Raw genomic sequence first — 17,332 nt, 5'->3', positions numbered from 1 at the left:
CTATTCAAGTTCCCGTCGGACCTGTCACAAGAGGTCGAGTAAAGGCATAACTTAAGGACAAATCATATTGAAGAGGAGGGGAATGATGAGATTGAGGACAAAACTATCACAAGCACATGGAATGAGGCATATTCAGATCCTATTCAATTTCCTGTCGGACCTGTCACAAGAGGTTGAGTAAAGAAATTCAAAGAAGCGTTTAATGGGTTAATTCAAGCAACTTGGGCTCAATCAAATTCGTGGAGGCCCGTTGAAGGGATTGCACATGATAAATGTATAATTCAGGCTCTTAAAGTTTCCAAATAATCGCTTTCATGAAATAAGAAGTTGGCTTGCACATTATGGCGGGAAAGTATATTATTTTCATTTTTCGGATACTTTCTCGTTTCTTGAGGAGGCTATTAAAAAAAATTAGTTATTTTGATTTTAATCGCCTAGTTTCCATTTTAATTGATGTAAGGCATTTAAGTCGATTAGGATTCTGATTTGATTTAGATTCTTTTCTATTCGTTTAGATTAGAATCCTGATTTGATTTAAATTCTTTCATATTCGCTTAGATTAGGATACTAATTTGATTTATATTCTTTCCTATTTGTTTATATTCAGATTCCAATTTAATTTTTGTTTAGGATTTACTTCCAAAAATTCTTGTAACCAACCATATATAATGTACTCGCATTTAATAAAAAAAGAAGATCAATTTTGATGTAATTGGTGAGAAATTTAATTCTCTTTAGTTCTTATACAAACTCTTTGAACTTATCGGATTTCCATGGCGTTCAAACTCTTTACTTATCAATTAGATCATCCATAGTTGATTGTGGTGTCCTCACATACCAAGGTTCGTGTTTTCAATAAGTATTGGGTCGCGGTTCCATTCAATTCTAGATCTTGGGGACTAAATTAATTAGGGCCGCATCAGTTATTGACGGGATTCGTATCAATTCATTAAATGAATAATTCACCTAACCACAAACTAAAATAACAGTACATTAACTATTCATTAGTGATTTTGAGAGTGTGGAGTGAGTTTTTATTGTATGGAGTTAAAAAGTGTGAGAGTAAAGAATATATTGGGAGTGAGTTGTGTTTATTTTATATTTTTTAAGAGATATTTTAAATAATATACCATTAAAAAGATAAATTTATATAATTTTCAAACATGAGGTATACCTTATTTTTGGTATCTTTAATTAAAAACGCCTATGGTAAAAACTATTTTTAATTTTCAAATCAAACTCTAAAACGGCACAGGAAGTCTGTCGTTTCTGGCCTCCTTATGCGCTGATGGTGGCTAAATTTCGTTTCTGGCATATATGCACAAAAACTTCATTATCTCCTACTCCTTTTTTTTCCTGTTAACGCCCCCAACTTATGAAGTATGCCCGTTATTGCTAGTCCATCTTATGTCAATCTGAAGCTTCATCTAAGTACGAGTTTCAGCTTCAAATGGAATTATTGTTCTGGCAATAATCGGAGTCATCGAAGGGGAATGATCAGGGCCGCTGGTACAGATTACTATTCCACTTTGAATGTTCGTCAGAATGCCACGTTGCAGGAGATCAAGACCTCTTACAGAAAGCTTGCTCGTAAGGTCTGTAAACTTGCTCCTTTATTATTTAATTAATTGTTATTATTTCTTACTTTTCTTAATCTAATTTTTTATTCGTTCTGTGGTTCGAAATATTTAACCTAGTAAAAATAAAATTTAATCTTACTTTCATTAAAAATAATTTTTTTTTTTGATGTTCCCTAATTTGTTGCCAAAACTGACTCTCCTAATTTTGTTTTTAATTAAATTTAGTGCTATAATCCAATTTTTTTTGTTTTTGTTTTTTGAGATAAAGATATCAGTATAAATACATTTTTAGGTAATTTTTATGCTTTGAATCAATTGATGTGAATCACTTGACAATATAACGGCACCAGCTATAATCTTTTTGATTTTGTTAATGTCTTCTTGTTTTGATTATGCAGTATCATCCGGATATCAACAAGAGTCCTGGAGCTGAAGAGAAGTTCAAAGAGATAAGTTCTGCGTATGAGGTAGCTGTTCTTCACATGAATTTTAAAAAACATTTTTCTTGATCATTTATCTTTCTGCCCAACCTAGTAATTTTTTCCAGATACTGTAAAAGTGGTAACTTTCTATTTTTTGTTGATTTATTTTTCTGTATTGTCTCTAGGCAGTTTTTCTGTATTAGTAACATGGTTTCTCATTGGTGATGGGAATCAAATTACCAAATTAGTTAGCTTGTAATATTGGCTTGCTTCCAAATCATCAGCATTCTCTCTCATTTTATTTGTTAATGAAGCAATTGTGTAGGTCCTTTCAGATGATGAGAAAAGATCTGTATATGATCGCTTTGGTGAGGCAGGTATAACTGGAGAATATGATGGATTGAGCAACACTTCACAGGGGGTATGATCACCTTCCAAATTAGCCAAGTTAGCGAATTTTTGGTTGTCTTTTGAATGTAGCCTTTTTACTCTGACCATTCTTCCGCTTTCCTTTTCTTCATTAAGTATCTGCTCATGCATGTTTATGCATTTTTGACATTATCAAATTTTTTGTTTAGGTGGATCCTTTTGAATTATATAGTGCATTCTTTGGTGGTTCAGATGGGCTCTTTGGAGGAGTGGGTGAGGCCGGAGGCATTAACTTCAATTTTGGAAACAAAGGAAATTTTGGTCTTGACATTCGGTAACTATCTACTAGACTTTTATCATTGACTAGGTACCTTAGGTACCTTTGAAAATGGTCCATCTTTATCATTGTGTCGATTGGTGTCCAGAAAAGTACAGTCTCTAGAATTTTACTCACTAGATATCTGTCAGTTATTTTGCTCACTCGGTCTCCCAAATAAATTGGTATTAATCTTCAATCACCATGCCTCAATATCTGTTATGAAAGGTTGAATCACATTAGTATTTAGTTACGTAGGATGATTCACTACGCTTCATCTTTTTTGAACTGAAGTAGTATTTCCTTGCTATTGTATCGCTGTCCATTTATACTTTCAAATGGATAACACTAATGTTGGTTTTGCTTGCTGTGAACTTCTACTTAATTTGTTTTTGCTTTGTAATGGATCGAATGTAAATTCACATTAACTTACCATCAAAATTTACTCAGTGCAGCGAGTGAAGTGACAAACTTACATGCTCTTGTCCAGAACTGAGAAATTTTTTTTTTTTAATTGTTATTATCCAATTTGGGAATTTAAAATGAGCTAGTTTGTTATAATTTCGTGGCTAACAAGGAAATTTTGATTTCCTTTCATGAGTTCATCATAATTTAGTTTAAGATGTTTAGATTATTATTTTTATCTTTGATAAAGTCTATCTATCTAAGATTAAGCTTATCTTAGGCTAGGATTCTCATTCCTAAGCCTATAAGTAGGTAGACTTGCTAAATTATTGAAATAATGGAAATGGTATTTCTCTCCGTTATCTTCTCTTGTTTCTCATCTCTCTCTATAAACTTCCCTCTTTTTTCTCTTTTTCTCTTCCTCTTTTCTCCTAGTCAGTCCTACATTTATTTTAACATTGATGGTAATTTTTATTTTAACAAATATGGTTTCTTTGTATGAATAAAATAAAGACAGAAGGTGAAAATCTATATATCTCTATTTCTAGCTGGAGGCTTTGATAATTGTTAAAACGCATCCTTAGTTTAATCAAACTAATTTTCCTATCTTGCCATTATTCTGTTTTCCTACATTCAAGTTACTATATAATGTTTGGAAAACATGATGCAAAATCTTTAAGAACTGGGTCATCACATAAAATAAATTCCCAAGTGGGTGAGGGCCTCCGTTCTATCTACTTAATGTTTTTGTGGCCAAAGAAAATGCGTTGGTGCTTTTAGCATTTAACCTTCAATAGCTTCTACATTGTATATTCTCTAAAATGACCACTCATGAAATTTTAGAAAGTAGGTGTTCTACAATCACAACTTTCAGGCAACGTATTTCTTCCCGCATTTAACAGCGTATTATTGTCTTTTTGAGTGTACAGTTTGTGTTCTTTTAATTTTGAATTTTTTTTTTGTGGTCTTCTTTTGTATTGTAGGTATGACCTGCATTTGAGCTTTGAAGAATCAATTTTTGGAGGACAGCGTGGGATTGAAGTTTCTTGTTTTGAAACATGTGATAGTTGTGGTGGAACTGGTGCCAAATCTAGTAATTGCATACAATCATGTAAAGCTTGTTGGGGTAGAGGAGGAGTACTGAAAACTCAGAGAACACCATTTGGATTAATCTCACAGGTAATTTTTCACAGCAGATCATGGTAGTTGCTGTTAAAGTTTTGTTGTTCTGCAAGTTGTAATCTCTGGAGCTCATAAGTAGAACAGGTAGTTGACCTATATCTTTCCACCACTTCTTTTTTTTTTTTTTTTTTCGGTTAAAGTCTCTTTTTACTGCTGGATGAGAATGCACATTTTACTTCCTATAGGAGAGAGGCATTTATGCTGTTGGGTTTGAATTAGAACTGGTGACATTTTATTAAACTTTTTATTTGATGTAGCTTAGGCATAGTAGTTGATAAGTAGACAAAGTTGTACCTCAAATGGAACTTGGATCTAGGCCAAAATGGTGGTATTATGAATTTTGATTATCTTTTACTTTCAAGCAATTAAACTGTGGAATTAATGAACTTGGAGGCCTACTGTTTGAATAGCGGGAGGCTAACAAAAAAATGTTATAAGAAGAGAAAATCCTTGCTTAGGTTTATGAGAGTACTTGGTTCATCTAGCACCTTAAACTTGTGTTCGTAGGCCCACCTTAGAAGTTATTTAGCTATTGCGGCCTTCTTTAACCATGCTGCACTGATCGTATTCTCAAGTGGTGCATTATTTGGGCGAATTACTCGTCAGGAGTTATTCGGATAGAAAGAGGATAAAATTAAATGGCAAAATAATAGAAGAACCTGGTAACCGGAAGAAATATAGAAAAGTCAGTGAGGGGAGAATGAGAAATGACAAAAGAAATTTAGGGAAAAAACATGTTCTTAATTAGTCATCAAAGTCTAGTTGATATACAAAGCCCTATTTGTAATGGCCAAATCCAAAAGAAAACATGAATTCAAAATCTTAGGAAATCTACTTTCTAACATGAATATAGAAAACCCACTCAATTAAGAAATACATGAAAATTGCTAAACCTGAAAAATCTAAATGATGTTCATCTTCCTCTGCATTGTGACTCCACAATTTAATAAGTTTCTCCCACTATTTCTTCAATTAATTCCCCCATTTCTTCTGGTCTCCCCCCCCCCCCCCCCAAATCCTCATAAATTTTATAATCTATCCTGCTTCTGCATGAAAACTTACTTCATAGTGTCAGATGTGAGTGAGCAGGGAAAGTAACATTTCATGTGCATATATTTTTTATGAGTTGCTTAATGTTTTTGCTTGCCAACTGATTGTAATTTGTATGTCTATTTAAAATATCGTCTTGGCAACAAGAAAAATGCATGTTATGTAGGACGTCCAAAAGATCTCCTACTCTCTTATTTGTTTTATGTTTACTTCCTGTTTATGGGTGATACTTTATATGATTTATAGGTATCTACATGCTCTAAGTGTGGTGGTGATGGTAAGATAATAATTGATCATTGCCGAAGATGTGGTGGTAATGGTGAAGTACAGTCAAAAAGAAGTATGAAAGTGGTTATCCCACCTGGTGTTAGTAACGGAGCCACCATGCAAATTCAAGGAGAGGGAAATTTTGATAAGAGAAGGTGCGTACAACGAATGTAGAGTTTCTGAATGTTATTCATTCTGCTTTTTTATATTTAAGCTTGTTTTGTTGATCCAATCTTTTTATTTGGATTTTTTAACTTCATTAATAATCAAATTCCAAATTCCCCACATGGACAAATATCCTGCTTGGCTGGAATATGAAAAATTTGAAAGAACTAAGCCTGATTGGCTAGTCATATGAACAAAGAACTTGAATCAATGATCCAAGGACATGAAAATATATCTCTAGAGGAACTTGTGGCAGTGGGGTTACGTGCCGTCTGATCTAAGGAGCACGACGGAGGCTGGAGGTGTGCGGTCAGATCCCTCAAGTTGATTTGCAAACCTTTCTAGTCTTTCTATTTTATCTTTAGTGAGCCCTTCATTTTCTGCTGGGCCCACCTATGATAGTTGGTAAGCACTTAATGTCCTTGTAATGGTCTAACTCAAGCCACAAATTGGAAGCATGTCGTGCTTCGTTATTGTCAAGCTTCCTTGGTGGTCATGAATACAACCCTTTCCAACTCATATAGTTGAGTTGTTGTTTCCACCTTAAAATAAGTTTTAGAAATGGCTTCCATGTCTCATTGGCAGTTGTTTGGCTAGTCTTTGATTGCATGGAATTTATGAACCCAAGACATAATCATTGAGTTCTCCTCATACCCAGTTTCATTCTTCAGATCGGTTGAATCAGGTTCAGGAATCGTGGCAGTAAGGTAACCCATCCATCTTTTTCTTTTGATATAGAGTTTCACAGATTGGGACGACTTTAAAATTTATGACTTGTGAGTTGTAATTTGAAGGCTAAGGTTATCATTTTGAAGGTTCAATGGTGCATGGTTTTGTGGATTAGTGGTGATGACATGCTGCTGGTGTTATTTTTCTTGGATTGATGATGATGGCATGCTGCTGCAAGAAAAAATAAGTTGGGAAAAGGACTTTGTAGCTATTACAGCTGCTTTGAAAGAGGCAAATGGCTGAAGGGTAGAAAGGATGTGGCTGTTTAGGCACTTCAGCTCGTAATTAGCAATGAAGGCTGAGGCTGGCTAGTAATTATGGTGCTCTGATACCATGACAAAAAATGGAAAGATAAATTTATTGTAGATGAGAATAGGTAATTATCAACATATAAAAGCACCCCTTTTCCATTCCCCTACAAATAGGCTATAGTGAAATCTTTTCAAATCCATCAGACTGCAATGTAAGTCTGCCGGTTCAAACCTAGGTGTTTACTCTTTTTATTTTTAATTTTTTTATCTACATCACACACCCAACCCATAACCACATAAAAACATAAAATAAATAATTCCTCCTCCAAGTTTGGTGTGACAGGAGATTGATATCTAGACTTCTTGCTTGTCCCCTTAATTGGGAACACAAGCTAGTTATTTGTCCAATGTAAATTCAATTTAATTCAAATAAGCCATATCTTCTGCAAAGTCAAAGATGCATGTGGAAGTTTTCCCTTTTCATTATTGAGTTAAGAATTTATACTTTTTATCCTGATTCTTTAACTGTGATATTAATCTCTTTGAGTGGTTCGTTTTGGTTTTCTTCCTTATGATGTTGTTTTTATTTGTTTGGTAACCTTGACAGTCTGTGTATTTTTTCAAAACTGAAAAATAAGATACACCTAGAAAAGGATGGACAGGAATAGTCCTACCTCTCAAACAGAATAGAAACTACTATGATTCCAGGAAGTGGTATGCAAAAGATTCATGCAGATACTACCCAGATAGCTTATGATCCTTCTTGTGGGATCTTTATTTAATTAATCTGTTTGCCATATAAATGACTGGATGAAACTCTTGAATGATTTATGTTGGTTGGTTTTCTTTGGTACTTTTAAATGATATATATTTCTCATTTATTAACTTATTTTTGCAGTCTCATTGAAAATTTTTGTTGTCTTTGGGGACTATGTAATCTTCCCCTAATTGGCAGTTACGTTTCAGAATCTGCAATACCATCTCTTACTTATATATTTTGGCTTGATGTTGCTTAATAACTGTGAACAGACTAATTAAAGCAATTCATGTGTTTTTTCTCCGCCAGGAGTTTAGCTGGTGATCTCTTTGTAGCCCTCCATGTGGATGAAAAGCAGGGAATTCATAGGGATGGCCTAAATCTTTTCTCAAAGATTAGTGTAGATTATACTGAGGCAATTTTAGGGACTTCAATGGAGGTTGGTTATCGCTGAAGCAGAAAACTTTTGACATATATCTTATTAGATTACACTATTCTGTGTTTATTCTCTGTTATGAACATCCTAACTTCTCATCTGCGCTCCTAGTATGTTTTGAGAGTAAATTGTCTCATTAGTTATCTGGTTATTCAATTCAGGCCTTTCCTCTGATGTGGTTTCATACTGCTGTAACATGTGTATATATTCTTACATGCGCATTTGCACACTTATGAACACATAGACACTTGTAAGTAGGAATGAAAGTGTCCAGGACATTATGGGTGAACTTCTCCAATTTGAATGGAAAAATTTGAAGCATCCTAGCTGATTCATGAAGTTGAATTGTTAATTTATCTGCAGATAGATGGATGCAATGGTAGTCAACCTGTAATGCCATTTTGGATAAGTTACTTTTGGTTCAATTAGTAGAGTTAAGTACAAAATCTTGGGAATTGAAAAAACAGTTGAACTCTGCTATTCTTGTATAGTTTTACAGTCTTTTTGTTTCTTCTTTCTGTGTACTCGTAAATATATATTCCACAGTGGCATCATAATATTTTTTTGTTTCTTTGCTAGAGTTCTTAAATATTCCACAGTGGCATCAGAATGGTTTTGCATATTTTCCTCAATTCTCTCCTATTCATGTCTCTAAAATGCTTTTTCAGATAGAGAAGCTGTGGTTTTATTACCATTAGAGATCTACTGCTGATGGTATTTTTGTGCCTTTATAATTCCATTAAAGATCTTGAAATAAATTCAGGTTGAAACTGTTGAAGGAATGAAAGATCTACGAATTCCTTCTGGAGTTCAACCTGGAGATACAGTAAAATTGCAGCAGATGGGGGTTCCAGACATTAATAATCCTTCTGTTCGTGGTGATCATCTCTTTATTGTGAATGTTCTGATCCCAAAAGATATCAGGTTTGAATTCTTTTTAGCAAGTTCAATTTTTTAGTACAGAAATTCTCTGAAATTATCTAAATATATTTTACTGGATCACTTGTCTTATATTTATAAAAATAAGGATCGACAAAAATCATTCCTACAATCAATGATTCATATACGTAAGAGCTTATAATGACATTGAAAACATTTTTTAGGAGTGGGCTTTGTTTCACTGTTGGCCAGTTTTTGGCTTTTCTAAATTTCTAATTAATTTTAGATTTTTTTTAAAAAAAGAAAAGAATAGGATCCTCTCCTTGTGTTTTCTTCTCTCCTTGCCGCTTGTTGTCAATGAATGGCCAGGATTGAGTTTTGTATTTGATTTTGACAATTAAGCTAGCATTTTTCACTTTATTTACCAATCAAGCCAGCTTTTTTCACCAGATTATAAAGATAAGGAGAGGCAAAGAGGGGGAAAAAAAAACAAGAAGAGGTTCCTTACCTAAAACAATTGGGCCCGTTTTACTGTTTCCTATCCAAAAACAATTAAAAAAAAAAGAGTAAAAAATTCTGATTAATTTAAACTTAAAATTTTATTGATGTAGGTTTGTACATTTCATGTCTTGTTTCACAATCTTTTACAAGATGTCAAGACGATTCTCTAATTTTCACAACATTTTTCCAGTGTTTGAGAAACTTTTCATGATGCATATTACTGTCTTCTTCGTCTGAGACATTAACATTATGTTTAGGGTGTTGGTTCAAGTTGCATCAGTAGGTTGCTGTTAGTGAGTATTTGGCTTAAAACCTTACGGCCAATTTTAGATTTTTTTTTTTTAATTTTAATTTAGTTCTGTGTGGTTAAGAAATTCTCCTTGCCAGCTGAAGTAAAGAAGGTTGTTTACCTTGTGTGGATAATCTGGTTATCATGACAAGTTTCTCATCCTCTATGTTGTCAACATGGCAGTGATCCAGAACGTGCACTTGTAGAGGAAATAGCTTTTCTTAAGTCGCCAGGCAAATGGCATTCAGTATCTACAAACAGCACTGGTACTTTATGCACTTTTAAATAATTGCCGGAACATGTCATTTTACCATTAAGATTGCCTGAAAGGAAAATCGATATTCCTGTTTTAATTTGTATTTGTAATTTTATTTCTGCCTTTTCCTTTCAGAGGCAGCTCAGCGAAAATCTGCCAAAGTTAGAGACTGGAAAATGCATTGCCAGGGTATAAAAAGTGTTGGGTCTTGGTGGAACTCAGTCAAGTGTTTTTTGGGGTATGCATCAGTGACAGTTTTCATTTTTTTCACTTTGACATCTTATGCTTATTACTTTCCATCATTCCTTTCGTCTTGCAATTTGAGAAGTAGCAGAATTTCTATAATTCAGTCTTAAATTTTACTGAAACCCCGGATTTAAAAACTCTCATAACTTTTCTGCTTTCCAAGATATTAGTACCAAACACATTCCTTTAGTTTTTGTTCTAAAAGAATTGTTCCACTATGCTACTTGACACATCACACGTTATTGGATATTGCAAACGCGAATTCATTTCTCTTGTTTTGGTTTTACTAAATAGTTTCTGGATTTGATAATTTGGAATCAGAAATCAACTATCATATGTTTCTGCTGAAAAAGTGACTTCATGTCACTGGCGCATTTATTGCAATAATGCCCTGGCATAAATCCTTTCATGTTAGAAACATTGAGGAGTGTATAAATGGCAATAAATGCAACCGTGCAGACATCTACACATGCAGAAACACAAATATACTATGGGATACCAGCTGGGGCACTCCTTGAAAGTTTCAAACAGTAGACCATTAAGATGATCACCTTTAATATCTAATATTATTTTCAAGTTTGCTCCTATATCTACAAATTTGTAACACCACTTCACACAATGCATATAATTTTCAAATAGCTTATTTCGATATTCAGATAATTTGACTTGGAATTTTCTATGGAACATTTCTACACATTGTACTGACAACACCATATTTTACTTAATTCTTTGTCTTCTAAACATCCAATTAATACTGTGCCTAGGTATCATTTTTTGAAGGCACTATATGAAGTTTGCACTTGTCAACTAATTCACACATTCACATAACTAACGTGTTTTGTTAGAATAAGATGGTTGAAGTGTCCCTTAGGCAACAGATATTGTAGAAGTATCATCTTTTGATGCATTAGATTCATGATATGTTGGGCTTAAAGATTGACCATTAATTAATCAACATTCAATACCACACCCAGGCGCTAAGCTTTCAGGCAACTTGATCTTTAATTGCTGTCTTAAAAATCTATTAACCTTGTGCTTATGTCATATGTCTGACCCTTTTGATTGTGGCCTGATTTGCAGGCAAAGGCAGTCTCAAGAAAGGTTTGCATCAGTGGGTGTGGAGTTACCAGCACCTTTGTGGAGTAGCAAGCCAGATTCTTTTCTCATGGCATCAGTTGTTACAGTGTTTATGATAACTTCTATCTTTAACACGGTGGGAAAGACAGATAAATGGACATCAGTACGTCAAAGAAATCAAAGAAGACTATAAGAACAGTGCTACAGTGTTTTCTTTAGCCTCGTTTATTTATTGATTTGTTAACTGCTACGCGTACTACACAATGGGACTGCATGTTTTGTGTCGGGTCTTCATATGTCCTTACCTACTAGTCAAGGAAATGTCATCTTTAGTTGAATCGTAGTTGAATCAAACTTTGTAATTTAAAACATGTGTCGAACTCAGTACATTGATGTCTCATAGCCTTGATTGAAACAAGAACGCAGATTATTTCATAGTTCACTGGTATACTCAAACTGCTCTACTGATTTTTTTTTAGAATAAATACACAGATTTCACTACACAAAAACTCTTTCACACATAACAGAACTCCTACACGACGAGGATATTCAAGAGACCTGGAACTCTCCTATATTCACAGAATTATTTTTCACACCCTCTGAAAAATAACAGATGCCTAAAATACTAATACAACTGTTTGACAGTTTATTACAAACCACAAATACAACTGCTTAACAGTTTATTACAACCCAAACTCCTATTAATTGTCCCCAACTGCCCGTGGAAACCGTTTTCCTTCTCTGGTATGTGATATGGACAGGTGGCCTATCGATGCCCCCGCCCAAGGTTTCACCTTGTCCTTAAGGTAGAAATGTGGAAATTGATGCTGAATAACTGAAAATTTTTCCCAAGTAGCTTCAAATAGTGATAAAGCCTTCCATTTAAGTAAGACTTCAATTTCTCCCAAACCTGTTGGACGATTATTACGAACCCCAAGCAACTCTTCCGGTTCAACGATCAACTCTATATCTGCATTTAATTGTTGTGGCAGCAAGGGGGAGGAATTGGTCACACCATGGGCGCGTCGTAATTGAGACACGTGGAAAACGGGATGAACCTCAGAATCAGCAGGTAGAACAAGCTTATAAGCAACTTCCCCTATACGAGCAGCAATCTCAAAGGGCCCATAATATCTTGGAGAAAGTTTTTCATTTCGCCGAGCAGCCAAGGAACGTTGTCGATAAGGTTGAAGTTTAACAAACACTTTATTGCCGATAGCAAACTGCTCATCTCGACGACGCTTGTCTGTTGCAACCTTCATTTTCTGTTGTGCACGGAGCAATTGCATTTTAAGTTCATCCAATTGGGCGTCTCTACTCTCCAACATATCTTCAACAGAAGAAACCGGTCTACTACCAGCTGTGTAACGAATTAGTATTGGGGGTGCTCTCCCATATAAAATTTGAAATGGGCTGTGTTTTGTTGAAGTATGGTATGAAGTATTATACCAATACTCAGCCCAAGGTAGCCATTTACACCATGAACATGGTTGTCCTGATGCATAACAGCGAAGATAAGTGCCTAAGCAACGATTGACGACTTTCGACTGCCCATCAGATTGAGGGTAATACACCATACTATGCTTTAATGCAGTTCCTTCTAGTCGAAAGATTTCTTGCCAAAAGTTACTCATGAACACTTTATCTCGATCTGATATAATGCTCCTTGGTATCCCATGCAAGCGTATTATCTCCTTGGCAAATTTGTCGGCCACACTCCTTGCTGCAAAAGGATGTTTCAGGGGAATGAAATGAGCATATTTGCTTAATCTATCCACCACGACAAGTATTGTATCCGTTCCCTCTGATTTGGGCAATTTTTCAATGAAATCCATGCTTAAAATGATACCGAGACATTAAACTTGAAACTCATTTTTTATTATTATAAAAATAATTTTTTTTATTATGTGTCCTTTAATATTAAAATAATAATTCTTTTATTTATTATATTTGAATATTATTATATTTATTATTTTTAATTTATTTAAGGGACAACCGATCCAAACAATTGTCATACATGCATGTATCACATACATGCATGTATCGTAGCTGTGCAGCTAAAACTTCTTTAAAAAAAAAAGAAAAGAAAAAAGAGACTGAGGAAGTAGAGTTGACTCGTAGCCACTGGTAAGTTGTTGTACTACTGTAGAGCAAAGCATACAGCATTACAGGCTTTACAGCTGGCTAGGGTTTGGGTTCCCCTCTTAACTGTTTTATATATAATATTGTCCTCTACTGAACCCAGCTTGTCTTTTTCTTTTCCCTATTACAGTTTTTCCATTTTTGTTTTTGAAAAACTTAAATCTCTTTTTCTCACTACAATGCTGTAGAACAAGTTGAGTTTAAACACTCTGATGTTGTAACGTCTGTTTGATTAGACCAACGAATGGCAATGCAAATGCAGATTGAGAGCCAAAATATTTTCTTGCTACTGCTTCTGATAATCAGCACCTTCAGCTTCAGCTTCAGTGATCTATCTTCAGACCGCGCAGCTCTCCTTGCTCTTCGGTCATCAGTCGGTGGCCGAACACTCTTATGGAACGTATATGAGGCGAGTCCTTGCAAATGGGCGGGTGTTGAGTGCGAACAGAACCGGGTGACTATGCTTAGACTACCTGGCGTGGCCCTCTCGGGCCAAATTCCACTCGGCATTCTAGGCAATTTAACCTCACTTCGAACTCTCAGCCTTCGTTTCAACTCTCTCACTTCACAGCTTCCATCTGATCTCGCCTCTTGTTCCAATCTTCGGAATTTGTATTTACAAGGCAACCATTTTTCGGGTGAGGTACCTCTTTTTTTGGTTGGTTTGCATCATCTTGTTCGCTTAAATCTTGCCACCAACAATTTTTCTGGTGAAATCCCCTCCGGCTTCAAAAATTTGACCAAGTTGAAGACTTTGTTTCTTGAAAACAACCGTCTTTCTGGGTCCATTCCTGGTTTTGATGATGTTTTGCCGAATCTTCAACAGCTGAATGTTTCCAACAATTTGTTAAATGGGTCGATTCCAAAGAGGTTTCAAACATTTGGGTCGAATTCCTTTTTGGGTAATTCTCTCTGTGGCAAACCTCTCCAAGATTGTGGTACCAAAGCAAGTCTGGTTGTGCCAAGTACACCTAGCGGAACTGATGAGATTAGTCATGGGGAGAAGGAAAAGAAGAAGCTCTCTGGTGGTGCAATTGCAGGGATTGTGATTGGATCTGTAATTGGTTTTCTGTTAATACTTTTGATCTTATTGATTTTGTGTAGAAAGAAGAGCAACAGGAACACAAGGTCTGTTGACATTACCTCTTTAAAGCAACAAGAAGTTGAAATTGTTGATGACAAGGCAGTTGGGGAAATGGACAATGGGTATTCAGTGGCGGCAGCCGCAGCAGCAGCCATGGTTGGGATTGGGAATGGGAATGGTAAAACACAAGTGAATAGCAATGTCAATGGTGCTACTAAAAAGTTGGTATTTTTTGGGAACGCCGCCAGAGTGTTTGACTTGGAGGACTTGTTGAGGGCTTCTGCTGAAGTTTTGGGAAAGGGGACTTTTGGCACTGCTTATAAGGCTGTTTTAGAAATGGGAACAATTGTGGCTGTCAAAAGATTGAAGGATGTTACCATTTCTGAGAGGGAGTTCAAGGATAAAATTGAAGGAGTGGGAGCTGTAAATCATGAAAATTTGGTTCCTCTTAGAGCTTATTATTACAGTATGGATGAAAAGCTTCTTGTCTATGATTACTTGACTATGGGAAGCTTGTCTGCATTATTACATGGTAAGTTTTTCTAATTGTTCAATGGTTATTTGGATTTTATGTTTAATCATTTGCTATTAGTGATTACGAATCATTGTGTATGTTTGAAAATATTTTCACTTTTAATTCTTTTTTTTCTATAATGATTTTCTTTTAATGGACAATTATTTAGTTTTTCAGATTACTCATTTATATTCTTCAATTTATTGTTAGGGATTTGTTTAATGTGCTATCAGTTTGTATTTATGAGAGGTGATATTGTTTTATGCTGGTTTTTAGCTTTCTTTTGAGCTCCTTGAGTTCCTTACTTTTGTGGAAAAATGAGTTCTGTTGATATAGTAGACTATTTGTTACATCTGTGAAGTTTTCTATTTATTGCATCTGTTAAGTTTTCTAGCGTTTGCTTGTGGATATAATTTAATCATCTTGTGAAGGGATTTACTTTGATAGAATTGTTATGGCTCTTATGTTTACATGATTTGGTTTTTGAGGTTTTTGTTATATTTTATATCATCTTCAGTCATTTTGCTGTTGTTCTGTTGAAGTCAATTAATGAGAACTTTTCAGCAAACTCCATAATTGAAATTGAATGTTGAACTCGGTAGGTATAAAGAGAATCAACAAATGCTTGAATCTTTTTATTGTTATTAGCTTGTCTTCACAACAATCTTCTCTCTTAATTTATTCCCCAGGGAACAAAGGAGCAGGTAGGACACCATTGAACTGGGAAATGAGGTCTCTCATTGCCCTTGGAGCTGCTCGTGGCATTGAATACCTACACACTCAAGGCCCTAATGTCTCCCATGGAAACATAAAATCATCTAATATTCTACTGACCAAATCTTACGAGGCTCGAGTCTCTGATTTTGGCCTTGCCCACCTGGTGGGGCCTTCCTCTACCCCCAACCGGGTAGCTGGCTATCGTGCACCAGAGGTGACTGATCCCTGCAAAGTATCCCAGAAGGCTGATGTCTATAGCTTTGGGGTACTGCTTTTGGAGCTGTTGACTGGAAAGGCCCCAACCCATGCCCTCCTGAACGAGGAGGGGGTTGACCTCCCAAGATGGGTTCAGTCCATAGTTAAAGACGAGTGGACTTCAGAGGTTTTTGATCTTGAACTTCTTAGATACCAGAATGTTGAGGAGGAGATGGTCCAGCTTTTGCAGCTTGCAATAGATTGTTCAGCACAATACCCGGACAATCGTCCTTCAATGTCAGAAGTGATAAAGCGAATAGAGGAACTGCATCCTTCTAGCACTCAAGGACACCATGGCCTACAGCCAGATGATTTAGACAACATATCTTCAAGATGAGTTGGGTTAAATCATCCTTGCTTTGCGATATGCCTCGTGTTTGTTGTATGTTTGATTTGGCACTCAACTTTTCTTTTTCTGTAGACCCCATTGTACTAATTTTCTTTTCTCCTTTTTCAAGAATACTTTGGTGGTGGATATGATCTGTTTCATTTTATTCTCTTCTTGGGTGGGTGATGGTGGTTGTAATTATTACATTTGCTTTCAATTTAAACTTTTGCTTTTGATGGCCCTTTCGATCTGTTTAGATGGAGAAATTTAAGTTGTTTAGATTTGTTTGTTGGTTTGGTTGTAAGATTTCTTTAAGTGAAATAGACTTTTCTTTCTTATTGTTATGCTCTTTGCCAAAGGTCAGATTGAAGCAAATAATTCAGTGACCCAACGATGTTAGTTCTGACTTCAGTAAGATAATTTTGAGGGAAAAAAAAAACAAAATCTTTAATTGTATAAACTTGGATTGTTTTGAAAATGCCCCAGCAGAAGCGCATCTCTTTTCAGATGTGAAAGGTAAATTATATGTTCACAATAACTGTTAGAACATTAGTTTTTAATGAAAAGAAAAAAAAAATTCATCAATTTCAAACTTAAGTGGTGGTACCGCTTGCTTATATGATGACGATAAAAGGTGGGGACCAAAACCTGAGCCTTGGCATGAAAATGACCAGCTGGAAAATGAAAATAGAGTCTCTTTGTGTGATCCTATAATTGCTCTTTATTATGTATGCTAGTTGGGCATCATGCATTTCATGCTTCATGGCATCCAAAGCCTCGTAAATTTTATGTATATATATACTTGTGATAGTTTGTCCTCAGTCTCATCAGAAACGAGCGCAAAAATGACAACAAATTTCCATGTCTGTTTTATTTTGAAAATAAAGCCACATAATATATATGAAAAAATATATATTTTCAGAATAAAAATCAAAAGAATTAATAATGAAATAAAATAAAACAGTCATGGGGATTTGTTTTGTCTTTTTTGGATGTGCTAATCGTTTCTGATGAGATTGAGGACAAAATTGTCACAAGTATGTGGGATGAAGTATATTGAGATCTTATTCAAATTCCTATCGGATCCGTTATAATAGCTCAAGCAAAAATATTCA

The 17,332-nt window shown here is 35.3% G+C and overlaps 2 protein-coding genes across 3 annotated transcripts; both read left to right on the top strand.

Moving 5' to 3' along the window:
• Positions 1 to 1,306: 1,306 nt before the first annotated feature.
• LOC102629729 (uncharacterized) lies at positions 1,307 to 11,614 on the top strand. 2 transcript variants are annotated; one of them, XM_006490735.4, is made up of 12 exons: positions 1,307 to 1,595; positions 1,979 to 2,047; positions 2,328 to 2,423; positions 2,581 to 2,705; positions 4,076 to 4,271; positions 5,571 to 5,746; positions 6,428 to 6,463; positions 7,803 to 7,932; positions 8,693 to 8,853; positions 9,782 to 9,864; positions 9,990 to 10,092; positions 11,181 to 11,614. In XM_006490735.4, the coding sequence occupies exons 1-12, from the start codon at positions 1,383 to 1,385 to the stop codon at positions 11,368 to 11,370; spliced, it is 1,578 nt and encodes a 525-aa protein (XP_006490798.1). In that variant the 5' UTR covers positions 1,307 to 1,382; the 3' UTR covers positions 11,371 to 11,614. The 2 variants fall into 2 exon arrangements, with proteins under 2 accessions (XP_006490798.1, XP_006490799.1); XM_006490736.4 differs by lacking the exon at positions 6,428 to 6,463 and having other exon boundaries at positions 1,309 to 1,595.
• Positions 11,615 to 12,993: 1,379 nt separating this feature from the next.
• LOC102630200 (probable inactive receptor kinase At1g48480) lies at positions 12,994 to 16,458 on the top strand. The gene is made up of 2 exons (XM_006490737.4): positions 12,994 to 14,935; positions 15,607 to 16,458. Exons 1-2 carry the CDS (start codon positions 13,564 to 13,566, stop codon positions 16,224 to 16,226), a joined length of 1,992 nt encoding a protein of 663 aa, XP_006490800.1. The 5' UTR covers positions 12,994 to 13,563; the 3' UTR covers positions 16,227 to 16,458.
• The last annotated feature ends 874 nt before the right edge of the window (positions 16,459 to 17,332 follow it).

This window comes from Citrus sinensis, chromosome 1 (genome assembly GCF_022201045.2).
Source record: "Citrus sinensis cultivar Valencia sweet orange chromosome 1, DVS_A1.0, whole genome shotgun sequence".
Taxonomy (NCBI): domain Eukaryota; kingdom Viridiplantae; phylum Streptophyta; class Magnoliopsida; order Sapindales; family Rutaceae; genus Citrus; species Citrus sinensis.
Note: the sequence above shows the minus strand (reverse complement) of the source record. Positions and strands in the feature narration are given on the sequence as shown.